Source organism: Labrus mixtus, chromosome 8, assembly GCF_963584025.1.
Source record: "Labrus mixtus chromosome 8, fLabMix1.1, whole genome shotgun sequence".
In the NCBI taxonomy this organism is placed as follows: Eukaryota; Metazoa; Chordata; class Actinopteri; order Labriformes; family Labridae; genus Labrus; species Labrus mixtus.
Genome location: NC_083619.1, coordinates 22,940,169 through 22,965,754, shown reverse-complemented (window position 1 = coordinate 22,965,754; position 25,586 = coordinate 22,940,169). Strand labels below are relative to the sequence as shown.

Below are 25,586 nucleotides of genomic sequence, written 5' to 3'. Positions count from 1 at the left end.
CACATGCACAAACAGGATCCTATGGACATGCATTAATGGAGAGATGTCAGAGTGAGGTGGCTGCCCACAGTGAGCGCTCCTGAGGCAACCAAAGTCCCTACAGACTGAGCTACTGTCGCCCCAAATGTTGAAACATATCCCCTGTTCTTTGAGAAATAACATTCCTTCAGGTAGACAATCTGTATGTGGGGGGGAAAACAGCTTTAACCTATAGACGTTTTCATTAACTTTCATTGATTTCTAGAATAAATGAAAACAGTAGTTCTAGCCTGTGTGTGTACTAATGGACTGCAATAAGACCATAATTTTCTCTCATGGTTTCACTGTTCTGGATATCAGAGTATCAGTTCTTTTTTGTTAACATGATGATCATAGTGAAAGTTTCAGATGCGACAGCAAATGGTGATGCCTATTAATCTTTTTGTTTTTGTTTCTTTTGCTTTTAGGGTCCACCAGGCCCAAGTGGTCTTCAGGGTGTGGTCGGCGCTCCTGGTCCAGCTGTAAGTATCTCTTTCTCTGGCTGGAAATATTTGTATGCAGTTTCAGTTCACCTTTCTTGGATGTCAGAAAATGACCACTTGGAAACCACTTTGCATCAATTTTAACAGAGAAAATGTGTACATTCTCATTTCCAAAATGTTTTTTATTTATTAATATTGAATTGCCATTAAGCTCAAATTGTTTTGTATCCAAACTTTCAGATGATGACACTTCTCTTAGTGTCATCTCACATTCTCACAATGCTTATTTTGGCGTTTTCTGTGTTAAAATAATGTACAGTAATGGCAGATCAGGTTTTAAATGTAAGGCTCCATGATGACAGTGATTCATTAGAGAAAATGAAACTGCCTGTGGGCTTAATGACTTGCTGTCTTCATAAAGTGTTCCACAGAAGTGACAGAATCATGTCACAGCCATGCTGTCATTGTGCTAACTCTACACAGGTTTTATCTTGAACTTTATCATAATCGTTTAATGAGCTGTTACAGTGTTTGGATGCATTAAGAAACTTGACATTTGGCTCTTAATGGCTCACCGTTGAGGACTCCTGTTACAACCAGGTCGACTGTTTTAAAAACTCTGTTTTATTCCCAGCGTAGGCTGAAGTGAAGCACTGCTCCAGCCGGGTCAGGGATATATTATGCAGGCAGAGTTACTTTTAACTGCCACCTCTGTGGTCCAAAAAACCTTTGGCTGTGGTCCCCATTTGTTTAAAAACCCACCATCCTTTATCATTTTAACGTTACACCAATTTCATTTTAATCACAACTTTTACTTCAGGCAAAGTATTAATATGAGGGTAACACACAAGAGTTTTATTTCATCACAGTTGTTAACAGCTTGTCCTTTACTAGAAACGTTTTTAGCACCCAGACTTTAATTATATTGCAGAGACTGATTTTGAGTTTGTATTGCTTTGTGATTCTTACATGGGATTAAACTTGTGACCTCCAAGTAACAAAAAAGGCTCACAGACCTCAACATCACACAGATAACACAGTCACTTCCATATAAAACCTCATGGCACCAGGTTTAGCTGCAAACACAGCCTTGTTTTTCTGCAGAGCATCCTCCACTCATCCATCTCATTAACACAACAGGAACAGTCCTGCTTCTACTATAGCTGATGGCCTGAGGGCAGCCAACAGCTCATTGCTGTAAATTATCAGACCTTAACAACCATTCTAGCAAAAAACTCAGCATCTGCAGGGCTCTGTGGGGGCTACAATAGACCTGGAGAGACGGATTGCCGTAAGCAGGTAGTGCGCCCAAGCTGAATAACAAATTATTTAACAGTTGTTTGTCCTGGTGAGTCAGTCTGCTCATGTGTATTCATAGCTTCAAAAGTGAGGCGTGACTCGTGCTGCATACTTTTAACCTTTATCTGCACTCTTGTATGATTGCAAATCTTGAATGCCATCATCAATTTCAAGTCTCCAAGTCTTAATACCTACCCAGCCTCTTAAACCAGAACAGATTCTGATGTTTGTATAAGAAAATGAATGATCTAATTATCGTTCATCTGAGGCTGAACGAGGTTCGCAACAAATGAGTCGGCACATTTTGTTTGTCAAGGTGAAACCAAGTTTAAGCAACACCTTATACCTATCCTTATAAGGACCATACTAAGCAAAGCATATTAAGATCATAACTCATGTACAAAAACTTCCTAAGGTTCTGTCAGTAAGCAGGAATCAAGTGAGTATTGAGGGAAACTTCTTAGCTAACGGCCTATTAGCTATAGATTATGGTCATATAGAATAAGGTATTAATACATTCTTAATAATGACTAACTAGCAGCTAGTATGCTACTGATTAGCATGCTAATAAGCAACTAGTTAATGGAGAATATTGTTACCTTTAACTGTTTCCCCAATTGGAATGAAATACTGCTCATCTCCATCAGAAGGTTTCTACATCTACCAACATCTATATAAAATATATAAATTCAAAAAATGTTATAAATGTTATTTGAGAACATTTTTGGGGGCCATACTTGGCAGGACGAAACACTATCTTCGTCTCACTTGGCGTAACAGAAACAGAATCCCAGAATAGCCACTTAGATTTGATTAGATTTGAGACAACATGTCACAACAAAAGTTGTTTCTCTACCTTAGGACAAAAAACAATCAACAGTTGCAACTTTTAGTACAAGACATTATACAATGACTTGTGAGGATTTGAACCCCAAAGAAAGCTCGTTTTCATATTAGATCATGAGCATTAGTTGAATCCACATATTTTTGGCGTTCCCTCTGTCTTGCAATATCCATTCAGGTAACGATGTGTTTTTTTTAGAATATTCTGTATCCAAGAACACAAGTCATTCATTCTGTGAGCGAATGACTGTCAGAAAGTAACAGACTAGTTTCCCTTTGTGACATTTTGATCTGCTGAATATCTCAATGAGAAGTCTAACTTTTGAGTCTTGAGTTTAGACAGCATTTGACACAATAAATATATAAATACCATTTTTCATGTATAACTTCAGTTAGATCCTTAGATCTTTATCAACAAATGTTAACATAATGGTGACACTGGTTATTCGCAATTTGTTTTCAGAGTGACAGATTATGTAGAAATTACTTTAAGCACTCTGAATCTACTCCAATTACTGTTTTCGATGGCCTCTAGGGGCTGTTTTGGCCGTCACATTTGTGACATGTTTTGTTTAAAGCCTCTCTCAACTTTAGTCCACCTTGTCTCCGACTCTTCACTTCAAAGCTGAACTCGTGCTACCTGTAATCAGCCAGCATTCCCCTCCTAAACTGCTCTGCATTCAGAACCAGCGCCCGAGGCTGCCTCCATGTCCCTGGGCTCAGCGAGAGCTCCACAAGCACTTTCAAGTGCTGACATGTGTTTGAACTGAAAACTCCCAGTTTGTCAGCACTTCACTCCTTCCCTGTAGTCTCCCTTTTCTATCCTCTGTAGCCCTGTGCACCGCTGGCTTCACACATTTAGTCAGCATCTTTCACAAACTCTCTGTACCATAACCCTGTGGCTATACTGCACTGTATCCTGATCCCCTCACAAGAACCTCTGGTATTCTAGCTGATGTGTCCCCGGGTAGCAGCACACAGGGTCAATGGCTAAAACTGCTGCCTCACCGGTGTCCAGTTTTTTTTGTTTGTTTTTGTTTTCCTCCGTATTCATTTATTGGCTGACCTGCTTGAAAGATTTGAAGGCTCTCTCAAGACCCTAAACAGCATGTGAGGACGGATCCTGAGATAGACTGTTGACCACAGACTGTATTAAAGATACAATGCGATACGATACAATACGCTACGATAAGACAGAACTTTATTAATGCTTAATTCTGGTGCCAGGCTACTCCAACATAACAGTACACAAAAGAATAAAACAAAGAGCATCAAATATAAGTGAATATAATATACCTGTATATTAAGTATGAAGTGTTTAAATGCAAAGATACCATGCCTAAAAAAGGAAAAAATAGAGTTATAATAAGTCAAGTAACAGAGTAGGTGAAGTTCAACAGTAATGGCATTATTGGCAGTAGTATTGGAAGTTCATTGTAGTAGCACCATACTGCTACTACAATACTTCTACCTAACTCATATTGAAGAGGACTGATGTCACCCAGTGGTCTGTGAACTTCATCAACCTTGGAGTTTTTTGGCGGTCACCATCTTGGTTTTTTGGACCAGTGGTGTCCATATTTGAAAAAGAGGGTCCATACATATTGGCACTCCATCACTGGTTTACCATCGTGTCAGTCACTGGCAGGGGCAGATCCAGGGGCTGGCAACGGTCTACCCCTGAATCCTCAACAGCCTACATAGTGGCCACATAATAGCACTTTACTTAAGCATACCCTACTTTGTCATAAATCTACTGAATAATGCGGCATATCATTTTTCAAATTAAAATCATTCAGTGTTGGAGAATACTTCTTATCTGGAATTGAGACTATAAACTCGTTAAATGTGGCTTTTTTTTAAACAAGTGTTGTCTCCACCTGCTTTATCATTACCAGTGGAATACAGTTGTAAGGCACCTCCACATTTGTTTCCCTTTTAAAACCACTTTTTACTTTAAAGTCCATGTTGTTGACCTATCCTGTGTGCATGCTTACACAATCGCCATCCCCTTAATGGCCCTGAGCAAGAAACAGGGTTGTGGAGGTTTGATGGACCGATGAAACTGCCATAAAATGACCTTCAGAAAAGGCATTAAGGTAACTGTCTGTCCTAATCTGTGTTTGAGTACAGGCATCGACCCAGCCTCTACCATGTGAGCTTGAGTATACCCCTCCATAACCTTGAAAAGGATTAAGAGGGCAGAGAAATCCCAAAAGAGAAATCCTAAACAGATACCAGTGTTTGTGGACTGTTTGCTGAAGCTTCGGCTAATTGGGATCAGAATAAAGATGTTTGGGTTTAATGAGCTCTGACCTCCCACAGGGCAGTGATGGTGAGTCTGGGCCAAGAGGACAGCAGGGTATGTTTGGCCAGAAAGGAGACGAGGGATCCAGAGGATTCCCTGGTCTACCAGGACCCGTCGGACTTCAGGTGAGTCAACACCGAATCTGCATCTTTACCCACTCATGTTTACTCTCTTCTCTAAACACACAACATCTAGATCACGTTGAACACAGCCTGGTACATATGCACATCTCTCTCCCCCTCAACTGGAGCAGAACGAGTTCCTCACATCCTTAAACCGACAACATTTCACCTCTCCTTACGTCATTTATATTGCATCCAAACAGAGCGTAATTTATTAATGCAGCCTCAGCTCCTAATAACACTTTGTGTTGCTCCTGGGCAAATGATGCTCTCTCCACCCTCAAGGACTTTCCCCAGCTTTGACAGTGCTAAAAATCCATCACCATTGCAAACATTTTGCATTTGGCATTGTGCCTCGGCGTTAATGGTGGAGGGAAGGCTGCCGTTGGTTTTTCACTCAGACCAAATCATTATCATGCAGTAAACTGCTTCCCTGCAGTGCTCACAGGCCTGAATAAGAGACCAGCTGCTGAGGTAGCCTGCATTTGATCAGATTTTTGAGGCAGTTACTGTTTTGCAAGAGGATGCTGTTGATACAGGACAGGACACATTTCATGTGCTGTATCAGATGACAAAAGGCCTGATTGTACCACTATTTGTGTCTCCTAAACATGGAAAATGGCTTTTATCAATAAATGACCCACAGTTTTATTTTCCACTTCAACACACATCGATCCGTGGCCATTTATCTTTTTTTTTTTAATGGTGGTAGATCATTAATCTGTAGGAAGCCTTTTTCCTTGAATCCTGCAAAGAACAAAAACATTTATATATTTTTTAAATGACCCGATGTAACCTCTGGGAAAAGAAAAAAAAACATATGTTCCCCTTTTAAATTAAAAGTTTAAAAAATAACCAACAAAAATCAGCCTTTTGGTTATTAAATATACTTACACCACCTCACTTTATGGGCTTTAATATGTAGCTTATGGTAGCTAATTAAACTTGTGTTAGGAACTGTAGGTGAATATTGTTGTTTTGCTGATTGTTGAGTCATTTCACAATACACCTCTGTTTTTAAAACAGTAAAGTCCCCCGTTTGTGCAGGCAGTTTTAATTGAATTACTTTGGCTACAGAGACGCTCTATGTCTGTCATTAAAAGTTTTCATCAACCCTTCTACAAAAAAAAAATCCAGTAAATGGAAAATAAGGTCTCTTCTTCACTGGGGCGACTTTTCTGTCCTTTCTTTTGCTATCCCTCTTAACATTTGTAGTCATCAATAACTCTCATTTGTGCTCATGGTTTTATTATAAAAGACCTATAGGTCACTTTGAGAAACAATACAAAAATGTTACATAATATGTAATATTGCATAACATTTAGAATATTTGATAAAGCCCATCACTAAACCTTGTTTGTATTATAAGGATAAACCAGTAAGATAGTTTAAGTTTTGCTCTATTCAGCTCCTTCTTCCTCCAAACTGCAAGTGAGAAAAAGGAGAAAGCATTTGATCATTTACCCAATCAGCTAAATTCTAAATGATTTGCTCTGGTGGCAATGAATTAAAAAAAACAGCTCATTTTAGAAAATCTCAATTATCCAAGGACTCTCTGAGGATGAAATTAGAGCGAAGCCCTGCTGGTCAATAGGGTTAGATAACATTGTTATTAAGTGCAATTGGCTTTTAATTGGGCATAATGCACTCCATCTCCTCTCTTTTAATTATGTTTGGCTAAACGGCCCTTCAATAGATGGCAGCAGCCACTGCGAACTCAGCTCTTCAATGCAATTATCTGCAGAATTAATGATTTTTGACTATGGGGAATGAATGGCTCTGCTTTGAAAGGCTTCCATCATTTGGAGCTGTGTTTGCTGTGGAGTATTGGAGTCGACGCTGAGCCGATGAATTCTCCCGATTAAGAGGTTAAGATGTGGACATAGAGGAGAGTAAATACCAAATTTGATTACACCAGAGTGTACTTATAGTTCAAGGCTATAGTGTGGAAATAAAGGGGAGTGCCAAATCCCAAGTAAACTCCTGATGTGCTCTGACATATGTGCAGTTGTGTATTTAACTGCATGGGGTGTGTGTGAATTGAACTCGTCTTTCTGGCCCTGTAATCCATTACATTACTTTTTATTTACAAAGAAGCCCACCATCCATCAAGCGCTGCCATATTCAAACATTAAACATAAATAAGTTGATGCTTTATTTATTTTCCCATTCCTAACACCGCCATGCTTTATTACAATTACTGAATCCCCCATCAGAACACGTTATGAATGAGCCCTCGCTGCCGTCGACACAGGTACAGTTAATCAACCAAATGGGCTGAAACTACACATGTGTGATTTCAATGATCGATATCCATGTCACTGTGATTTTACAGCAACTTATCATTACCGCAGCTTTCCACCCACCAATTTTATTATGCATGCTCCATCACAGAGTATAACTAACACAACAAATTACTGTAATTATGGGAATAAACAATAAGCTACAATGCAACGTGAGAGCCGCTTCCCTTTTTTTGCTCCAGTACGCTAAAGTTATATTCAAAGTGTTTTAGTCAAACATGACTGGATCTCAAAAGTGGATTCTAAGCATCGCCTGCACTGACCCCTTTGTTTCCACTTTCCTATGGACGTAGATGGATGGAGCTCCCATCCTGTAATTTACACAGCCTGATTATACCCCAGGACTCCCATACCCTTTAATTACAATAGGTGTCCCTTTTGACTAATTGTGTGTTTACACTCAGGGGTTCAGCTTGTATTAATGCACTCTCCATCACACTGCATCCTGAACCCCCTGTGTTCAATACACGTCACATGAAAGTACCTGTTAATGAGCTGCACGGCTGTATTTATGCTCCCGTCTGTGGATTATTGAATGTGCCCTTTTTTTGTCTCCGATGCCGCCTCACATGACCTTTTTCCCCTTTGTTCTGAACAATATTTGTCTTCTTCGCAGGGTCTGCCCGGCCCTCCTGGCGAGAAGGGAGAGAACGGAGATGTTGGAGCAATGGTGAGTGTCGATTTCTCAGCCACAGCGATTCACATTGTTTTCACGTCCAACCCGGCGAGGTGGGAAATTGTTGCTGATTGTTCTGAAGTTTTTGGCTGGTGGCTGAGTTTGGCAACTCCAGCAGCCTCTTGACAGACGCTTCAGAAGTCTGTGGAAGATGTGTTGACAGAAAGGGAAAAAAAACATTTGTGCTGGTGGAAACTTTGCATGCTCTATTTGCATGCAGTATGTTTTCTTTTTCTTTTTTATCAAAATTTTCATTATTGTTACGGACAAAAAAACAATCTCTAAATAGAGAAAGAAATGTGTAGCATGTACAGATTGTGTCTGGAGGATTGACATTTTGACACACAATCACACAAGCACCTGAAGTAAATAGAGACTCATGCCTTTATGTGTTTGAACATTCACATTGTCAGTTTCTCCATGTTGGCTTTGGTACATACTGAGTACCTGAGTGTTACTGCTGCACAATTTACAGCAATTTCATGGGTGTTGTGATTTGAGCATTCACATTAAATATATCACAGAAGACTATGTGTATTGCAAAAAAAAAATTATGTAAACAAGCAATGTTTTCTTACTCAACCAGTGCACATATAACCTGTTTGAAGGAGGTCTGACTGGCCATGCTTTGACACCAGTTTGAATCAGACGATTGAAGCTTGATCTAGTTCCCTCAGATTTATTGCTGCTAATTTGGAGGTGAAAAAAAATGCTTTTGGTTTTATTCTGGATTAGTAGACACATGTTTTAAGCACAGTTATTATGTAAAAAAAAAAAAAAAAAAAAAAAAAAAAGGAACAGCAGATACACATAAAAAGCCAAACTTCACTCTTTAAATTGTGTTTTTTTTAATCACACTTCATATCCTTATCGTAATATTGAACAATGTAAATGCACGTTGCATGTTTTTCTCATACCGTGCAGGACTAAGTGTTGCATTTTTGGCTCAAGTCTCAAAGACTCATGCCAACATGCCATGTGTTGGAAACATTAGCACTCAGATTCAGTGATCAGTTACAACCCCTGTTTTAACTAAACAGCAGGAGTAATCAAACAGATCTCTTTTTTAATGTTGTTTAATGTTGTAGGGACTTTATTCTGCATGTTTCCCAGCTGTAGAACAGTAATCCTGGCTGCACTGTTAAACTGTGGCTCAAACGTTACCTTACTGTTTCTGCCAGCACACTTAATTGTATATTTATTTGTTGTGTTTTAAAAAAAAAAAGTAATATTATCAATTTAAGTATCGTCAATTGTTTAACTATATTTTCCATGATTCATTGTCTTCAGCTATCTTATTTTCTATCATGTTGTTAATGCATCCCTGTTTTTCTGTCACATACACCAGAACATATACCTCGTTCACATTTCTTGGTATTTATCCAGAGAAGTTATATAAAAAAAATATAAACTGCACCAAGGGATTCTTTTGGATTTATTTTTAAAGTGTTAGCAGGGTGGAGAATATATGTAGTTTGCCTTCTGTAACATACATACATAACATAGAAAGAAAGTTATTTTGGCATTTCTTCAGAGTGATTGAATTTTTTATTTTTTTCGCTGTCAGGGTCCACCTGGTCCTCCTGGCCCCAGAGGTCCTCAGGGTTCCAGCGGAGCCGATGTAAGTTTGAATTTTGGTTTCTCTGTTTGACAGTTACAGTCAGTGCTTTAAAAAACTACGGTGTGAAAAAAAAAAAAAAAAAAGTGTATCTTCACTGTTTCAAACTTCCTTAGGGTAACCTCTATCTGACCTCATTGTGATTCATCCACAGGGTGCACAAGGTCCTCCCGGTGGTATTGGTTCAATGGGAGGTGTTGGTGAGAAGGTAAGAATACATTCCCTTTATTTTCTTCTGTATTTCTTTCCCAAAATATAACAGTTTTATTTACTCTTTTTTTTTTTCAAGAAAAAACTACTTCAAATGTGATGCGCCTCATTTTCACACATTCACCTTCTTTCTCTTCGTGATCTAACAGGGAGAAAGCGGTGAGGCTGGCAACCCAGGATCACCCGGAGAGCCTGGTATTGGAGTAAGTACAGAATCATTCTAGAGTACTCCTCTCCTTTTTTCAGATTGCATTTTGTGTTTCCAAAATGAAGAAAACAGGCAGTTTATCAAGGTGTGAACAACACTTTCAATGCAGGCAGTTGGCACAATCTAGTCGTGTGCACTTTTGTGCTCAGTTGTGACTGTATGTGCCTGTGAATATGTAAAGAGTGTAGCTAAGAAAATTATGTTTTTATTTGACACTTGTGCTGGGGAGGCTGCTCTATCTCCTGAGTATTTTACCTCCATGTTACTGTAGGCTGAAGTTTAGCTGTGCTGGCAACCTGAGGGCTTTACAATGGATAATTAGCTCAGGCACATTTAGACACCTCCGCTGTTGGTGCTGTCATTTTTCACCTCCTGAATGAGGCAAGTACGGGCAAAAGTCAGAATAAAGAAGGAACTGTTTTGGATAAGAAAATGAATTTCTCATTAAATTCTGTTGTTCAACGCTGAAAATCCACTGACTTGACTTTGTATAAGATGGACAACACATCTCCCCTCTTCCTATTGTACAAAAGTGAAGCCAAAATAATGATGACATATTGAGCTGATGAAGTCATTTGAACCCAGAGTTGACTGCCACACTTATGTTACTCTTTCCCTTCCGCCAACCCAAACACTCATTTAACTTCCCGATGAAATGGCAAAGATCCGTCAGGTCGGACCACAGCAGTCTCTATGGATCTGAGACTTACAGTTATGGAAGGCTAAAAGATTTCAGTGTTAGTGTTCATTATGTTTCTTCTCGCCTTTCATTCTCTTCACTGCCAATCCAGTGCAGTATTATCTGCATTTGTCAACAGAGCTGTCAATCATGACATTTTACATCTTTTTAGCGCATGCGGTAACTAATCAAAACAAAACTCTTTGTATAAAAATGTAACACTTGGACATAAATCAGAATGTCAAAAATGTCCTTGACTTGTACTTCTGTTTCATAATTTGACACATGTCCCATCTGTTAACATAGAGGAGGAGGAGCTTATGACCTATAATGCAGCCAGTCACTAAAGGGAGCCCCATATGTTTTGGCTTCACTTTTTGGGAAGCATCAATATGCACAGCTTCGTGGTGCTGCAAAGGTGCACAATCTTTGCAAAAGATCAGGAAAGTACATTTCCTGATCTTTAAAGTCTCCGATCAGAACAGTGCCATCTATTCCAGGCGAAGCAGTAAACACTGCCCTGGTCTACACAACCAGGCAGACCTCACCTGAGTTATGTGCGAGTGTCAGCAGGTGGTATTGACGTATCCATCTGCCACCGTGTGTCTGTTTACAGTGACAGATAGAACCAGTGTTGCACGTCACATCGAGGTCAATCTTCAAGGTGGCATGCTGGCATCGACAAGAGAGAGCCGCTCTGCTCTAATGGGCCGACTAACGATTCAGGGCTTGTAATTATGCTCCAACTGCTGCTCTGAGTCATAGCCAACACTTTAAGACACAGAGGCTGCTAATACAAGAGCAAAACATAATGATAATGTATTGGTAAGACTGTTTAGCACTGATGTAATTGTTATGAGGAGTCAAGTTAAAACTCCTGAGTAGATCATTTGAGAAGCTTTATTTCCATTCAGCTCGATGAATCACACTCTGAGTTGTTCGAGGCAGCCTAACAGTTGGAGTGACATTTGGATGACACATATGTCTTCTGTCTTATTTAGCACGTAACTGTCAAGGTCTGTGTGTCTGCCTTCATTTTGACAAGCCTGTGATGTTTTGTTTCCCCTTCAGGGCCCCAGAGGAGAGACTGGAGAGAAGGGAGAGACCGGCCCCCCTGGAGCTGCCGGACCAGCTGGTGCTCGAGGACCCCCTGGAGATGACGGTCCCAAGGGTAACGCTGTACGTCAGCTCCGCCGCTCCACGCACAGCCGTGACTGATGCTCTATTAAAGCTGTCAGCGGCAGAATCTTTGTGTCATGTTCTTTTCAGTTTGAGCTGTCTGCTGCCAGACTTGTTGTCAAGCGTTTTGAGTCGAGCTCAGACTTCTCACTGTCTCCGTCTGTCTGCAGGGTCCTGTGGGCTTCCCAGGAGATCCTGGTCCCCCTGGTGAGCCTGGTGCTGGTGTAAGTGCAACATTTATCCCCCGATGCATCACACACTTATTTCAAAGATATCATACCATTCAGTGAATGCCTGTGATTTGACTCTGTGTGTTGTATTTAGGGTCTTGATGGTTTAGCGGGTGACAAAGGAGATGATGGAGACGCCGGACAACCTGTAAGTTTGAAAAGATCTCACATTTCAACTTACAGCTACTCAGCTAGTTCTATAACCCGAAATTGAATACAAGTTTGAAACCTAGAAGAGTGTTGAGGTAACACGTACATAATGTGATAAAACTTCATTGTGTGTTCTATTTGCTCACCTGCTTTGGCAAAGTAAACATATGTCTCCCATGCCGTAAAGTAAAGTCAGTAAAGTCCCTTTGAACTGAATTGATATTGCTTTTTAGATAAAAAAAAAAAAAAAAAATTATTATGCAACAAAACTCTTTGCAGGTTGTAAAATTGAGTCTTTTATCTGCTTTGATTTAGGGCCCTGCAGGTCCCTCTGGTGAGGCTGGAGTACCAGGACCTCCTGGCAAACGGGTGAGTGAATTTTAAAAAGGATGCATGTGCTGTAACCCTGCTGTTTAGCTTCCATACTCCCCTTCAGATAAAAACCCTGCGTACCTCGCTATACAACTCAAGTAGCTTCATATGTTTTGCATTTTCAGAAAAAAAAAAAACCTGTTTGTATGTGTGATGTTAAAAGATGCCCATAAGTTAAACTGAGTGTCTAGAAAAGGCAGTAGGAGCAGATAAGAGACGATCCTGTGAGAGAATACTGATGTTTAGTAGTGCTATAAAAGCAGTAAGACTGAAGCTTCTTAGGCTGTCGCCGTTAAGGCTGGAGCACTTGTTCATTTATTTCAAGCACTCGATGCCCTTCCTGTCAAATGAATTTTGAGCTGAGATTATTGAGTTTTACTAGCTAAGCATTTTAATGTTGCCTTCCATTCACCGTAATAATGTTTCACAGTTAGCAGTAAAACAAACCATTAATGTGCTTTGTAAAAAGGGCCGGTACGATATGGAAAGAACTTGAATATTTAAAGTCATCTCCTTTAGTTTGGTTGTTGAAGTGGCAACATAGTTTACTGTCCTGAACGTTGCCAGACATAGGAGTATCATCAGGGTGTATTCCTGCCAGAAATGCTTTCATTTAAGCATCAAATGGACCAGTTTGCACTTTTTTCCTGCAATTCTGTGGCTTGAATAAAAAATGCAGGCCTAGACGATTGGTTACACATTTTTTTTAAAGTTGGTAAAGTAAGCACTTTTAGAGCCATAATTTGTATTCCAAGAGATAGAATCCAGGTGACAGGGGCTACAGAACAAATTAGACCCCAGTTCCATGTCCATATTAATGGACTTTGAGATATGAGTTTTCATCCTTCACCGAGGTAATTCTGAAGTTAGTCTCTCTCCCAATATCTCATCCAAATTGACTCAGGTTCGGTGCTCATTCATGCATGAGGCGGCTTGACTACATTAGCACACATGCACGCACGGGTGGACACGCACGTCCTGAATACACTTTTCACTAATGCACACACACAGTTGACAGGGCTCATAACCTACATTGAAGACTGGTGGCTTTTGTTTGGTCTATTTGATCATGGTTTCTAATGGCCAATGACAGCCCACTCACTCAGGTTTTGACCAGAGGCTGTTTGGTTGAAAACGCTGATGTGCTTTTAGCTCAGTATGTTTGAAATGTAGGGCAGTCTGCTCACACTGATGATTTCCCTCCATACCCCTCTCTCTTTTAAAACGATTCAAGGTCAGAGCACGAATCAGTTGAACAATTAGGACACATACAGCATAAACTGCTGTTTGTCAGCAAATGTTGGATTATTTACCCTTGATTTAAAAACTGCCTTCTCCGTCCCTTTCTAAAAGGTTTATGTTAAAGGCTTTAACACGAGGGAGTGTCGGCTTTTGTGCGTTTGTTATTCAAACAAACGAAAAATATGTACATTTTAAATATTCTTGCAGAAAAACCTGAATTGTACTTTATATGTTTGTTTGTTTTTCTTCTCAGGGACCCGTTGGACAAGCAGGTCAGGAGGGCAGACAAGGAGAAAAAGGATCCAAGGTAAGTCACCACCTGTCCGGTATTAGCTTGACTTTTACTGTACAGTTATGGCCTGTTATTTGAATTGTAGATTGTAATCCTGCAGGGATGGGTGTTGAAGAATTACACAGAAGCAAAGAAAGGATGTGTTTCAAGTTTTGTAGGAAATGTTTGCCAGCATATTGTAGGGGTAGGGCTGCGTATTACATCATCGGTGTGCGCACATGTGTGGCCCTGCTCATAACGGGAGATACACAAACAGGAAGCCACACATAAAAACAACTTACTGAAAAAAAAATATATATTCCAGCTAAATCAGATCAATTATCTGTTACAACAGATAATGCAACACAGATTGCACAGCTGGACATTTATGTTTTCCCCCTCGGATTGTGTTTCAAAGAAAATCAGTAAGTTAGTCAGACAGAGGAAGCAGCAGGGTTTCTGGAGGCTATCAGCAGATTTGATTGATTTGTAAAAATCCATAACATGCCTGTGTTTGCATAGCTGAAGAGCATCAAATAGGGGGAAAAAAATCTTTATAAGCCCCAAAGAAATGGTTTGTCTCTAAATCCGGTGGTTCAAAGAAAAGTACAGACAGAAAACCTGACAAATCTCAGACAAAGCTTCGCTCCTTCTTTTGTTCTGACTGTCTCAGCCCCACACACACACACAGACACGTATACAAAGTGCACAATCTATCCACAGCGAGGTAAAGGATTAGAGTTGATTTGATGGAGACAAGACAAAGCCTGCGTGGGGATCCCTGAGTGTCAAATCCAGGCCTAATTGGTTGTCAGAACAATTTAATCCCCCTCCTCCTATGCGCTCAGTCAATATGACATGTCTGGAACTTCAATACACAAAAACTTGATGTTTCTGCTCGAGACAATGGATGAGATGTGGTAACATCTGATTTGTTTGGCTGTCGCTAATCCTCGAATGTTACCTATCTGAGGAACATATCGAACAATGTGGCTTTTCCAGACAGCTTTGCATTAATGATGAAGTTTGATAAAGGCCTTGCTGTCGCTCGGGTCATGTTGTTGACATCTCTTTGTTTTGTATCTGCTGTGCAAAGACAAGTACAAACAGTATATGCACACACAATGATCAAGACATCAGCGTGTGTTCAAGTGTTTTTATGGAAAGGAATGCATTCAGCATGCTCACTAAGCAAAGATGTAGAAATATAATGATCAGGCTGGATGAATGAGTTCTATAGAGAAAACTTTTTAACTGGTAACTTGTGTGCTGATGTGTTACAGGGAGAAGCTGGAGCAGAGGGGCCTGTTGGGAAAACTGGACCTGTGGGACCTCAGGGGCCTGCTGGAAAGTCTGGTCCCGAGGGACTGCGTGGAATCCCTGGACCTGTTGTAAGTAACATTGTTCAACTTGTCCCAGGTTTCACGTTTGTAGCTTCCCCTCTCAGAATACCAGATTCAAAACTTTGATTGCAGTATCCAAGATACTTACGAAAAAGACAAAGTTAGATATCCCTTGATTATCCAAATATGTTGACATCCTCATTGTATTTGACAAACACTTTTTCTCCGTTTCCAGGGTGAGCAAGGACTCCCTGGTGCTTCTGGTCAAGACGGCCCTCCTGGACCAATGGTGAGACACTTCTTTTCACCTTCTCCAAAAATTGTAGGACTTTTTAAAGCCAGAAATACTGGAATCTCCTACTCCTCGTTAAAACAGTCTTAGATGACATTTAATGTTCAAGCAACTCTTTTTCTTTTGTATAATATATAGTTTTTTTTTTTATGAAAACAAAAACATATTTTAGAGCTATGACGATACATTGATCAACAGAAAACTAATCAGAGACTTTTAGGAGTGGTGATGGCTAAATTGTTGTTGTCATTGTCTTAGCAACAATGACAAAAAATGGCTGTGTCTCAGCGTGTTAAGTGTGATCATTTTATCATTGTTTGTCATGAATTAGAGCACACCTGAAGCACGTTGTGTTTTTGGACCGGTGATCAGTAAACTTGACACATTTGAAAGCGTCACCTCACACTGTGGAAAATTACTCTGAGCATAATTCAGACTTATCTGCAATTTTCACGTTGAATGGATTGATTGTTAAAGTCATTGTTCAATTCACCCTCTGAGTTTTTCTTCCAGGAGCGTCTGCAGCGTCTCTGCAGATAAACATATAATAGTCAGAATGAATGCAGGGCTCTACGATGTCTGCCGCTGTGAAATAATATGAATTGGTTTCACATTCTACTTGACAATCTGATCCTTCCCCCCCCCCCACAGGGACCCCCTGGACTGCTCGGCATGAAAGGTGACTCTGGACACAAGGGAGAGAAGGCAAGACATTATTACGATGCTAATCTCAAATGGCTTTATTGTGGATTTCTCATATCTCCTTCATGGCCTTATCTAAGGCGTCCACAGTCAGCTCAAATCTCAGCCTATGGCTTCTATATCTCTGCTCTCTCACGCTCAGTTAGATGAAGAGAGGCTCTGCTCTGTTAGGAGCATGCACACAGTGATTTAATGCCCTCGATGAATATGTATAAGTCCAATAATATCATCTTTGTAATGGTCATTGGTTTAATGCCAGCATTCAATATGCAGCAGCAGATGGTCATAACTCTGCCCAGCAGCAGGTGTCGAGACAGAAGCACCATTGTTAAATATGACGACCGCCATAAACACGCTAATTATTTGTATGAAGAAATAAGACGGTACTGAGGTCGTGTGTGCATAAACACGCCGGTGATTAGCATTTATTTGTTTTTGCTTTGAATAACTGCTTTCATTATCTGCAGATGAGGAATGAGAAGAAATTAAAGAAATTGGAAAATTGCTTTTTTGTCAAACAGATAATCAGAACTAATATTGTTTTTTTGAATCTTTGAATTTGCTCTGGTTTTTTTTCCCCCTCACATTGTTGCTATTTTTGTATTTTCTTGCTTCAGGGTCATCCGGGTCTAATTGGACTCATTGGACCTCCTGGCGAGTCCGGAGAGAAGGGTGACAGAGGTTTGCCTGGACCTCAGGGCACTGCAGGTGTAAAGGGAGAAGCTGTAAGTCAGTCTCTGTGTCGAGTGTAATATTTTAAAACAAGCTCCCCATTTCCTCCAAAGGAATGCGAGACGGTTCAAGTGTTTCATAAATGTTTGTGCAGAGTGTTACTTTCCTCGACTTTTGAGGGTAAACTGAGGCGTGAGCTGCATATAGTGATGGAGGAGAGATTGTTTTATCACAGCTTTATTCTCATTTGACTATAAGTAGGGCTTGGTGTTAATGTTAACCTGCTTTTAGCAAAATAGATTCATGATCACATTAGAATACTTTCAATCTTTACAAAGGGCTTTTTTCACATTTAGAGTTTCTAACTGGTGTAAAGAATAATGTTTCACTGGTACTGATGTCATCATGTCTGTTTTAAGGGTTTTGGTGGTTCTCAAGGTCCCCTCGGCCCCCCTGGTCCTCCTGGTATTTCTGTAAGTTCCATTTCTTAATGACCAAACACAAACTCTACAAATGTCTTACTTTGGTGCTGTTGCTCATTGCTTAGTTTTACTTTTCTCCAACAGGGCGCTCAAGGACAGAAAGGCTCCAAAGGATCGAGTGTAAGTGGTGTTTTGTTTTGTTTTTCCTTTTTCAGTGTTTTTGAGCCATTAACCCTCCATCATGGGTTTGGTGGGAATGGGCCTCCTCTTAAATCTGTCCTTCATACTTTTGTTTTCTGTCAGGGTTCAACAGGACAGAAAGGAGACACCGGACTGATTGGACCACCTGGACCACCTGTAAGTAACCTGTGTATCGTCATTCAATCCAGTTAGAGACAACGAGGCTGTATAGTGTAGCTTTAGCATTTAGCTTCCTCAAAAGGAGATTTTCTTTATGTAAAGGAAAACTGAACAGTTTTTGTTTTTTGTCTGGAGATATTTAGAATTTCAAAGAGAAAGTTTAGCTTACGCAAATAATAAATTACTTTTTTTTACTGAACCATGGTTGCTAAATGTATGTGTTGGATTCAATATAAACTTAAAGTAAACATTGACTCCATACAGACCAAGTTCAGACCATAGTTTTTACTCTGAAATTGACAAAGGCTTTGGAATCATCTCCTTGACATATCAGTCCAATAGCTACAGTATAATGTGCCTGACCGTCACCTCCGTGTTGCAGGGTCCTCCTGGTGATTTCATCCAGCCACTTCCCATGCAGCAGCCTGCCAGGAAGACCAGGCGGCAGGCTGAGATGCAGGGAGACGAGGCGATGCCAGATTATGGCGTGGATGTGGGCATTGAGGGGATGGAGGATGTCTTTGGATCCCTTAACAACCTCAAGCAGGACATCGAGCGCATGAAGTTCCCCATGGGCACCCAAGACAATCCTGCCAGGACCTGCAACGACCTGCGCCTCAGCCAGCCTGACTACCCAGATGGTAGGAGTGAGACAGGGTTTATCCTGCTGTCACAAATCAGACAATCAGTCGTCTCTACTCTTTACACTCCTCCCTCTGCTGTCACAGTTTAAGATTTGATGCTCTTGATTGAAACCTCACTAAACAGGTTCCTCCTTCTGCCCGGATGCCAATCTCTCGAGGCGACAAAGAGGAGCTGTTAAAATAATAACATGATTAACCGAGTCACCTTTCATCTTTGTCATTTAAGCTTTACAAGCAGCAGCCCTGTCATAGATGATGAGGTCATTTTGGTAGTGTTAATAGAAGAGTGAAGGCACTGCTTAGTGTCAAAGAAAAAACACCCTGCTTTGCATTTTATTTAAAAAAACTGTTGATCATATATTTAGGTGTGAGATCTTAATCAAGGACAAGAAATAAGTAAAGGCTTGGACATAATTAATTTATTTTTTTTATGTCACTTTTCTTTTTGTTTCTTGCTACTGGGAATAAAAATATATCTTGACAAAGGAAATAGCTTTACCCTATTTTTCTGTGTGACCCCAAAAAACGTTATTGTTATTTTTGATCGACAGGAGGGTGCAAAATTATAAAACATTGTTTAATCTATAAAAATTATTCCATTTAAAATAAAGTCCCTTCAAAATATAATTTTACGATGTCTTCAAATGTTGGAAACTCCAACTTTCTCTATAACTTGTTTTCACTTCAGCAAATTGTCACATTTTGAAACCTGAAGTCATCAAACATTTGAATTTTGTTTTTACTTAAACGATCATTTAAATTGTTGATCCATTTTCAAAATAGTGACAGACTTTTCATTAATTCATTACAAAAAATTATGAAAATGTTTCCATTCTTAATGAACGTTTACGTCTATAAAAGCAAACATCAGTTTTCTAACCTCCCTATGGAACCTGACATTCATAATACATGACTGTATATTATATAAAAGTTCTGTCCAGGATGAAATGACCCTTAAATAACAGCAGACGTTTCACCACAGGAGGCAAAAGCTGTTAGTTCATAGCACCACCTCTTTCCCTCTGTCTGATGGCCTCTCTCTCTCTCCTCTCTCTCTCTCTCTCTCTCTCTCTCTCTCTCTCTCTCTCTCTCTCTCTCTCTCTCTCTCTCTCTCAGGTGAATATTGGATTGATCCAAACCAGGGCTGCATTGGAGACTCCATCAAAGTGTTCTGCAACTTCACAGCAGGCGGAGAAACGTGCATCTACCCTGATAAGAAATCAGCAGGGGTGAGTGCTGGACACACAGTCAGTGTTGCAGTGTCGGTCCCGACAGAAAAAGTTCATCTAAGACGCTTAAAGAAACCGCCATGCTTTAAAACGATTTGCTCATTTTTCTTTTAAACACCCTGAATAATTCAGTGAGGTTAAAGAAAAACATTTTTCCCCATAGTGACATGTTTCAAAAGGTGTCATCATATTCATTTTTGGTTTCTTTTTTTTTTTTTATCTCAGGTTAGAATATCCAACTGGCCTAAGGAGGCTCCGGGTTCCTGGTTCAGTGAATTCAAACGTGGCAAGATTGTGAGTCAACCTGTATCATTTCTTATTTTCTTTTCTCTTACCTCCCAGCAGACAAACACACCTGCTTTAGATCATTCATCAGAACTCATTTACATCTACTCTTTCCCACTTATCTCTCTTTTCTACGCTCCCGTCCTCTGCCTAACAAGCCCCCTGCTTCACCTTCTTCATATTTCCTTTATTTATTTCCACTTTATATCCTTGTCTTTCTCTCAAACGCCTCACTCCAACCTTTTATTTATTGTCCCGTTTTATTTATTCTTTTCTTTCTTTCCTGTTCTAATTCTCTTTGTCGTCCTCTCTCTCCAGTTGAACTACGTGGATGTAGCAGAGAGCAGCATCAACACAGTGCAGATGACCTTCCTGAAGCTGCTGAGCTCCTCGGCGCGGCAGAACTTCACCTACATTTGCCATCAGTCTGTGGCCTGGTACGACGCTAAGGCTGACAGCTATGACAAGGCGCTGCGCTTCCTGGGCTCCAACGATGAGGAGTTGTCTTACGACAATAATCCCTTCATCAAGCCGCTGTTGGACGGCTGCTCGGTAAAAAAAAAAAACCTTTCTTCACTTTGCAATCTCTTTTTCTTAAGCCATTTAAATCCAATTAAGCCTCACAAATATGTGGACTGATGTAGCAAATGTCTGATAACGATGTTTGTACAAGTACAGAACAAAGATCAGAATTTGGTTAGAAAAGCATTTCCTGTTCTCCTTCATGTTACATGCACCAGATTTAAAAAATAATTGTTTAATTAATCTAGAAACGAGTTGAATCAACAGAAGATTGATCTTCAACTTGTTTTTATTATGAATGAGTTCTATTAATAATTTAATTAGACATATATGATGAACATTCACTTGATATAGCTTCTCAAATGTGAGTATTTGCTGGGATTCTGAACTATATTGAATGAAATCAGTTCCGTTTGTTAGTCTGTCTCAGACAAAACGAGCTATGTAATGACATTCTGGTGAACTTTTAGAGAAAATGTTTAGTTAAATAGTTGGAACAGTAACTTACAAATCTACTGCTGCTCTTCTTGACTGAAGTACTGATTTTTTTATATATATGTACAACAGTTGATGAGTCATCCTCTTAAAATGATTTCAAGCGATTACTGTTTTTCTTACGTTTTTTTTTTTTGTAGATATAGTCTGTACAATCTTAAAATGTAGAGAAGTGCTTATCACAGTTTTCCAGAGCTCAAGTGGAAATATATTTTTGTGGTTCAATCAACTCTCTAAAACCAAAAAGTATTGAATATAAAATGTTATTTAAAACAAGAAAAGTAGAAAATGATCACATGAAGATTTTGTTGCCAGACTTGTTGTTGTTTCAAAGTCTGTGAAACTACAAAACCCATGGCTCAGCACTAAGTAGTGTCAACAACCCAACAGGGTTTTCTGCTCCTCTAAGCTAAGCATGGGACAGGATATCACCCGTCAATGTATTCTTTTTCTAAACCTTCTTTTCTGTGATGTTCAACCTCTAAGAGTTTTTTTTAATTAAACCCCTCTGATAATAGACTTCTTGAATCGTGTGTGCACACCTCACTAAACACGGCCTCTTTGTCGGCCCTTTGTGTCCGCAGCTGAAGCAGGGCTATTCAAAGACAGTGATGGAGATCAACACTCCCCGCATCGACCAGTTGCCCATCATTGACGTCATGCTGAATGACTTTGGGGAATCCAACCAGAGGTTTGGCTTCGAGGTCGGCCCCGTCTGTTTCCTCGGCTAGACACGCCCCTACTCCCCGCTGAAGGACAGGGTCAGAGGGTACATATTAACACCCACACGCTGTGATCTGACAACCTTTACCTTCTCTCCCCGCCAAACTTAAACAACCTGTGTTTTGTTTTATGCCAAGAAGATCCACTCAAGCCAGAAGAAAAAAAAGAGAAGAGTGCCCCCCCCCAGGCCCTGTCATGAAGCGCTGACCAGGGGAAACTACTCCTCGCCCTTGTAGGGCCCCGAATCACATGACTTTAACTTACACGTACGGATGGGAGTGACATCAGGAAAAGGACATTTGATGCCGTGGCGGACAGTAGCGCACTTTCAGCAACAGAGAGAGGATCCACTCACCCCGAGCCCCGTCCTCCCTCGTCCTTCCCCTCCCACCACGCCTCCCTCTCTGGGTGCTCCAGGTGCTGCTCTGAATACAACCACAGAGGTGCTTTTGTGCAGAATCACAAAACACTCAAGGTGCTACAAAAAAGTGCTTTTTTGATAAAACTGTAATTATTATTATTATTTTGTACAATATTGTTCCGAATCCACTCTAAAAAAAAAAAAAAACTTGCATGTGCCCCAGCTCTTAGAGTTTAAATAAATATTTGCTAAACTATATAGAAAATAAATCCAATGAGTATATTTGATGTGTGTTTGAAAAAAAATGATTTTGCTAAGAGTTATGTCTTTTGAAAACATTCCAATTTGTAAGTATAAAAGTATCCTTTTGTAAATAATATAACTTTCAATATTTGATTTATATGAGAGCAAGCCAAACGGGAGCATCACAATTTATTCTAAAAGCATTCATGACAGGCCAGTTGGTCCGCCTTTCAGGATATCAAGCCATAATAAGACGACATAGTAATATAAATATTGTAAGAAAGGGCTTATTCTTCAAACTTGATTTTTTTCCTAAATGCTACACCTCGGTTTCTATTTTTAGCGATGTTTAAATCTGAACATTATTTGTGGTGGGTAGCGTTTAGAGAAAATCTTTTTCTGTGAGGTAAAAACTCATCAATAGTTGTTCTTAATAATTACATTTAAAAAGAGAGCCCTGTTGATTTTCTTCTTTGTAACAATGAACAAAATGTTTTCATGTGCCTTGAATTGTTCATTCAAAAATATTAAAACTGGATTCTGAAAAATGTCGGGTTGAATGTCTGTATTGTTACAGAAACCATTGGTGCTCTTTTTCGTGATTCTGCGCTGCCTTATCCATATTACCTTCCTCTTCCATGATGATTTAAGATTAGGAGGATTAGTGGCTCTGAGTGTTCGGGGTTCATGTGATTGATTGTGCTGAGCCCAGGCGCTGTGATCTCCTCTCTCTCTGACTTAGATTTGACTTTGATCAAGATCTGTTTGCATCTCCACCTCGTGAGCTTGAGGCTATGATAGCACAGACTTCAGAGCCGCTTTCAAACCTGTGTAATTACAGTATGTTTACAACCTATGTACAACTGAAATAAATGTTTGGTGCTTTGCCAATTGCACATTGCAATCCTTTGCATTTACTTTTAGATTATAATTATTTGTAAATTGCGTCTATAGAAGCAATGGATCAAGCCAAAATAAGAGTGAGATCAACTCCACAATTCTACTATTCATTTAGCAGACGCTTTTATCCAAAGCAACATCAGTCTCTCCAGGAGTATTCCAGGTACAGTCAAAATGGATTTTACAACCTTTGACCCCAGAGAGGTTGACTTTTAGCCCAGTTATCAGAAACTGTAAAAATCAAAACACCCAGAATTTTAACAATTTATACTAATTAATTCAATGCAAACACTTTATTGGCATTAAAGGAAGAATGTGTGACATTTTACACATAAATACAGCAGAAGTCAAGTGTATCCTCTGTAAATGTCTCTCTGAGTGAGGTTTAAATGCTGGTGCTCAAGGGTGATCTAATGGATCGAAAAGTTCCTTTAAAATGTCAGAAATCCACAAAACAAATGGTCTAAAACAATGAGTTTCAAAAGTTAGTTCAATGCAAAGCACAACTAAAACTGTATTCCAGATAATTCACTTAATGTGCAGCTAGCTTAAAGTACAGGAGGAATGTGTACATTTCTTCACCTTTCGTGTGATTTCTTGCTTCCCACTTCTTACATTGAAATGAATTCCTTACAGGTGTCATGTGAAGCGTAAAATACAACATAATCAACATGATGCAGACATAATGATGGCTTACAGAGCCAGAGAGTCCCATGGAAATGCAAATTGACAGCAATTATCTGAGTGTTTGTCATGTTAAAAGCGGTGAGTGTTGAATAGATTGTAGTAGCTAAGAGTAGTTAGAAGGCTGTGAATATAATTGTCCATGCCTTTGAAAAAAGTTTCTAGAAAATGATCTGGTACAGTATTTCTTGTGCAAATCTCAATGCAACAAAGTGCGTTTCATTTTTATATGTGTGTGGGTTTAGCTTAACATTAAAATAACAAATAAATTCTGAACATGTCCACATGTTTGAATATTCAAAGTGACTTTGAGATATTAATTTCATCCAGATACAACACCAGAAGAAGAGGATTTTTTTTTTCGCTGAAAGATAACCATGGCAACAAAATAACACCAGGTGATGAAAAGGCTTGTTCTCATGTTCAAAACATTTCTATAGTTGCTGTTTATTGTTCAATTATCACCCCTCTAGAATTTATTCCATAGCAACTCCATAAAGATGTCATGGCAGGCTTCATAATCCGTCTTAAAGTCTTATTATAAAATCGAAAGTAAACACATAATATCGCCTGCTATTAAATGTTTATGCACCACTTGTTAATATCAAGTGTTCAGCGCAGCAGAACATCACTTTAAGTGGATAATTAAAAACAGTCATAGGTCAACAAAATGTCTAAATAATGCTTGTTCAATTTTGTGCCGAATTGATTTTATTTTTAGTCTTTTTGAGTCTTAAAAAAAAAAATTCCATTCTCCTATTTCATGGTTGGTATAATTGCAGAAATGTACTGATGCAGGCATGTGTGAGAACCAGACAATTATGAACGCTCTTTATTTTATCCGACAGATTCGTCTAGTCATCCTTACATTCAAACACTTTTACATCTGACCTGACTCAGGTCAGGCCACTCAAAACTCTTTATCTAGTACTGTGCTGTTTGAAACTCCACTGAGGCATTTTCATGAACAAAATAAAAATATAAATGAATAAAAAAAAAAAAAACATCTGGTCATCTACCACCACAACAAAATAATCTTTCTGAGGGAAGAGTGGATCAACCAAGCGGCAACCCTTTAGTGTTCAACAATTAAGCCAATGCAGAATGACAAAAAAAAAAATGCATTTCCTTGAGTGTCCACTTGAGGCTGGCTCCAGAACCCAGAAGTCCCATACACACGCCATATTAAAATGTCTGTTTTTACAGCAGAAATTAACATGTAAAAGCCTGGCCCAAAAACAATTCTAGTCTGACAGGTTAATGCCTTAATTGGCACACACTGTAAGGGGGTTTAATTTTCAATAACTCCCCTGTTGTGATTTTATAAAGGATACCAGTCATGCATAATTAGGGGCGTGTCAGATCTTACTGCAAGCAGCCGTGATGTAGCGGTTTGTCAGGAGGCTTAAGGCCATCCTCAGCTGCAGCTCTTTGCCTGTTGTTAGGTTGACCGAACACTTTACAGAGTCAGTATTTCCTAAACGGCAACCACCAAGGATGGGCTTCCAAAACAGCCCATCAATGGGTGACATCACTCA

At 39.6% G+C, this 25,586-nt stretch overlaps 1 protein-coding gene across 4 annotated transcripts in view; it reads left to right on the top strand.

Annotated features, from left to right (window-relative positions):
- Nucleotides 1–23,368, top strand: part of LOC132979435 (collagen alpha-1(XI) chain-like) — a 91,887-nt gene extending 68,519 nt beyond the window's left edge. Inside the window, exons 45-68 of one of the 4 annotated variants that reach the window (XM_061045239.1) lie at nucleotides 447–500; nucleotides 4,929–5,036; nucleotides 7,953–8,006; nucleotides 9,580–9,633; nucleotides 9,785–9,838; nucleotides 9,990–10,043; nucleotides 11,799–11,906; nucleotides 12,077–12,130; nucleotides 12,231–12,284; nucleotides 12,602–12,655; nucleotides 14,154–14,207; nucleotides 15,455–15,562; nucleotides 15,750–15,803; nucleotides 16,458–16,511; nucleotides 17,126–17,233; nucleotides 17,600–17,653; nucleotides 17,747–17,782; nucleotides 17,906–17,959; nucleotides 18,345–18,603; nucleotides 19,723–19,835; nucleotides 20,061–20,129; nucleotides 20,439–20,672; nucleotides 21,722–21,898; nucleotides 22,001–23,368. In XM_061045239.1, the coding sequence (XP_060901222.1) occupies nucleotides 447–500; nucleotides 4,929–5,036; nucleotides 7,953–8,006; nucleotides 9,580–9,633; nucleotides 9,785–9,838; nucleotides 9,990–10,043; nucleotides 11,799–11,906; nucleotides 12,077–12,130; nucleotides 12,231–12,284; nucleotides 12,602–12,655; nucleotides 14,154–14,207; nucleotides 15,455–15,562; nucleotides 15,750–15,803; nucleotides 16,458–16,511; nucleotides 17,126–17,233; nucleotides 17,600–17,653; nucleotides 17,747–17,782; nucleotides 17,906–17,959; nucleotides 18,345–18,603; nucleotides 19,723–19,835; nucleotides 20,061–20,129; nucleotides 20,439–20,672; nucleotides 21,722–21,868 (1,992 nt within the window). In that variant the 3' untranslated portion in view covers nucleotides 21,869–21,898; nucleotides 22,001–23,368. Of the gene's footprint in view, nucleotides 1–446; nucleotides 501–4,928; nucleotides 5,037–7,952; nucleotides 8,007–9,579; nucleotides 9,634–9,784; nucleotides 9,839–9,989; nucleotides 10,044–11,798; nucleotides 11,907–12,076; nucleotides 12,131–12,230; nucleotides 12,285–12,601; nucleotides 12,656–14,153; nucleotides 14,208–15,454; nucleotides 15,563–15,749; nucleotides 15,804–16,457; nucleotides 16,512–17,125; nucleotides 17,234–17,599; nucleotides 17,654–17,746; nucleotides 17,783–17,905; nucleotides 17,960–18,344; nucleotides 18,604–19,722; nucleotides 19,836–20,060; nucleotides 20,130–20,438; nucleotides 20,673–21,721; nucleotides 21,907–21,997 lie in introns of all 4 variants that reach the window. The other 3 variants (XM_061045240.1, XM_061045237.1, XM_061045238.1) reach the window with 3 other exon arrangements.
- The last annotated feature ends 2,218 nt before the right edge of the window (nucleotides 23,369–25,586 follow it).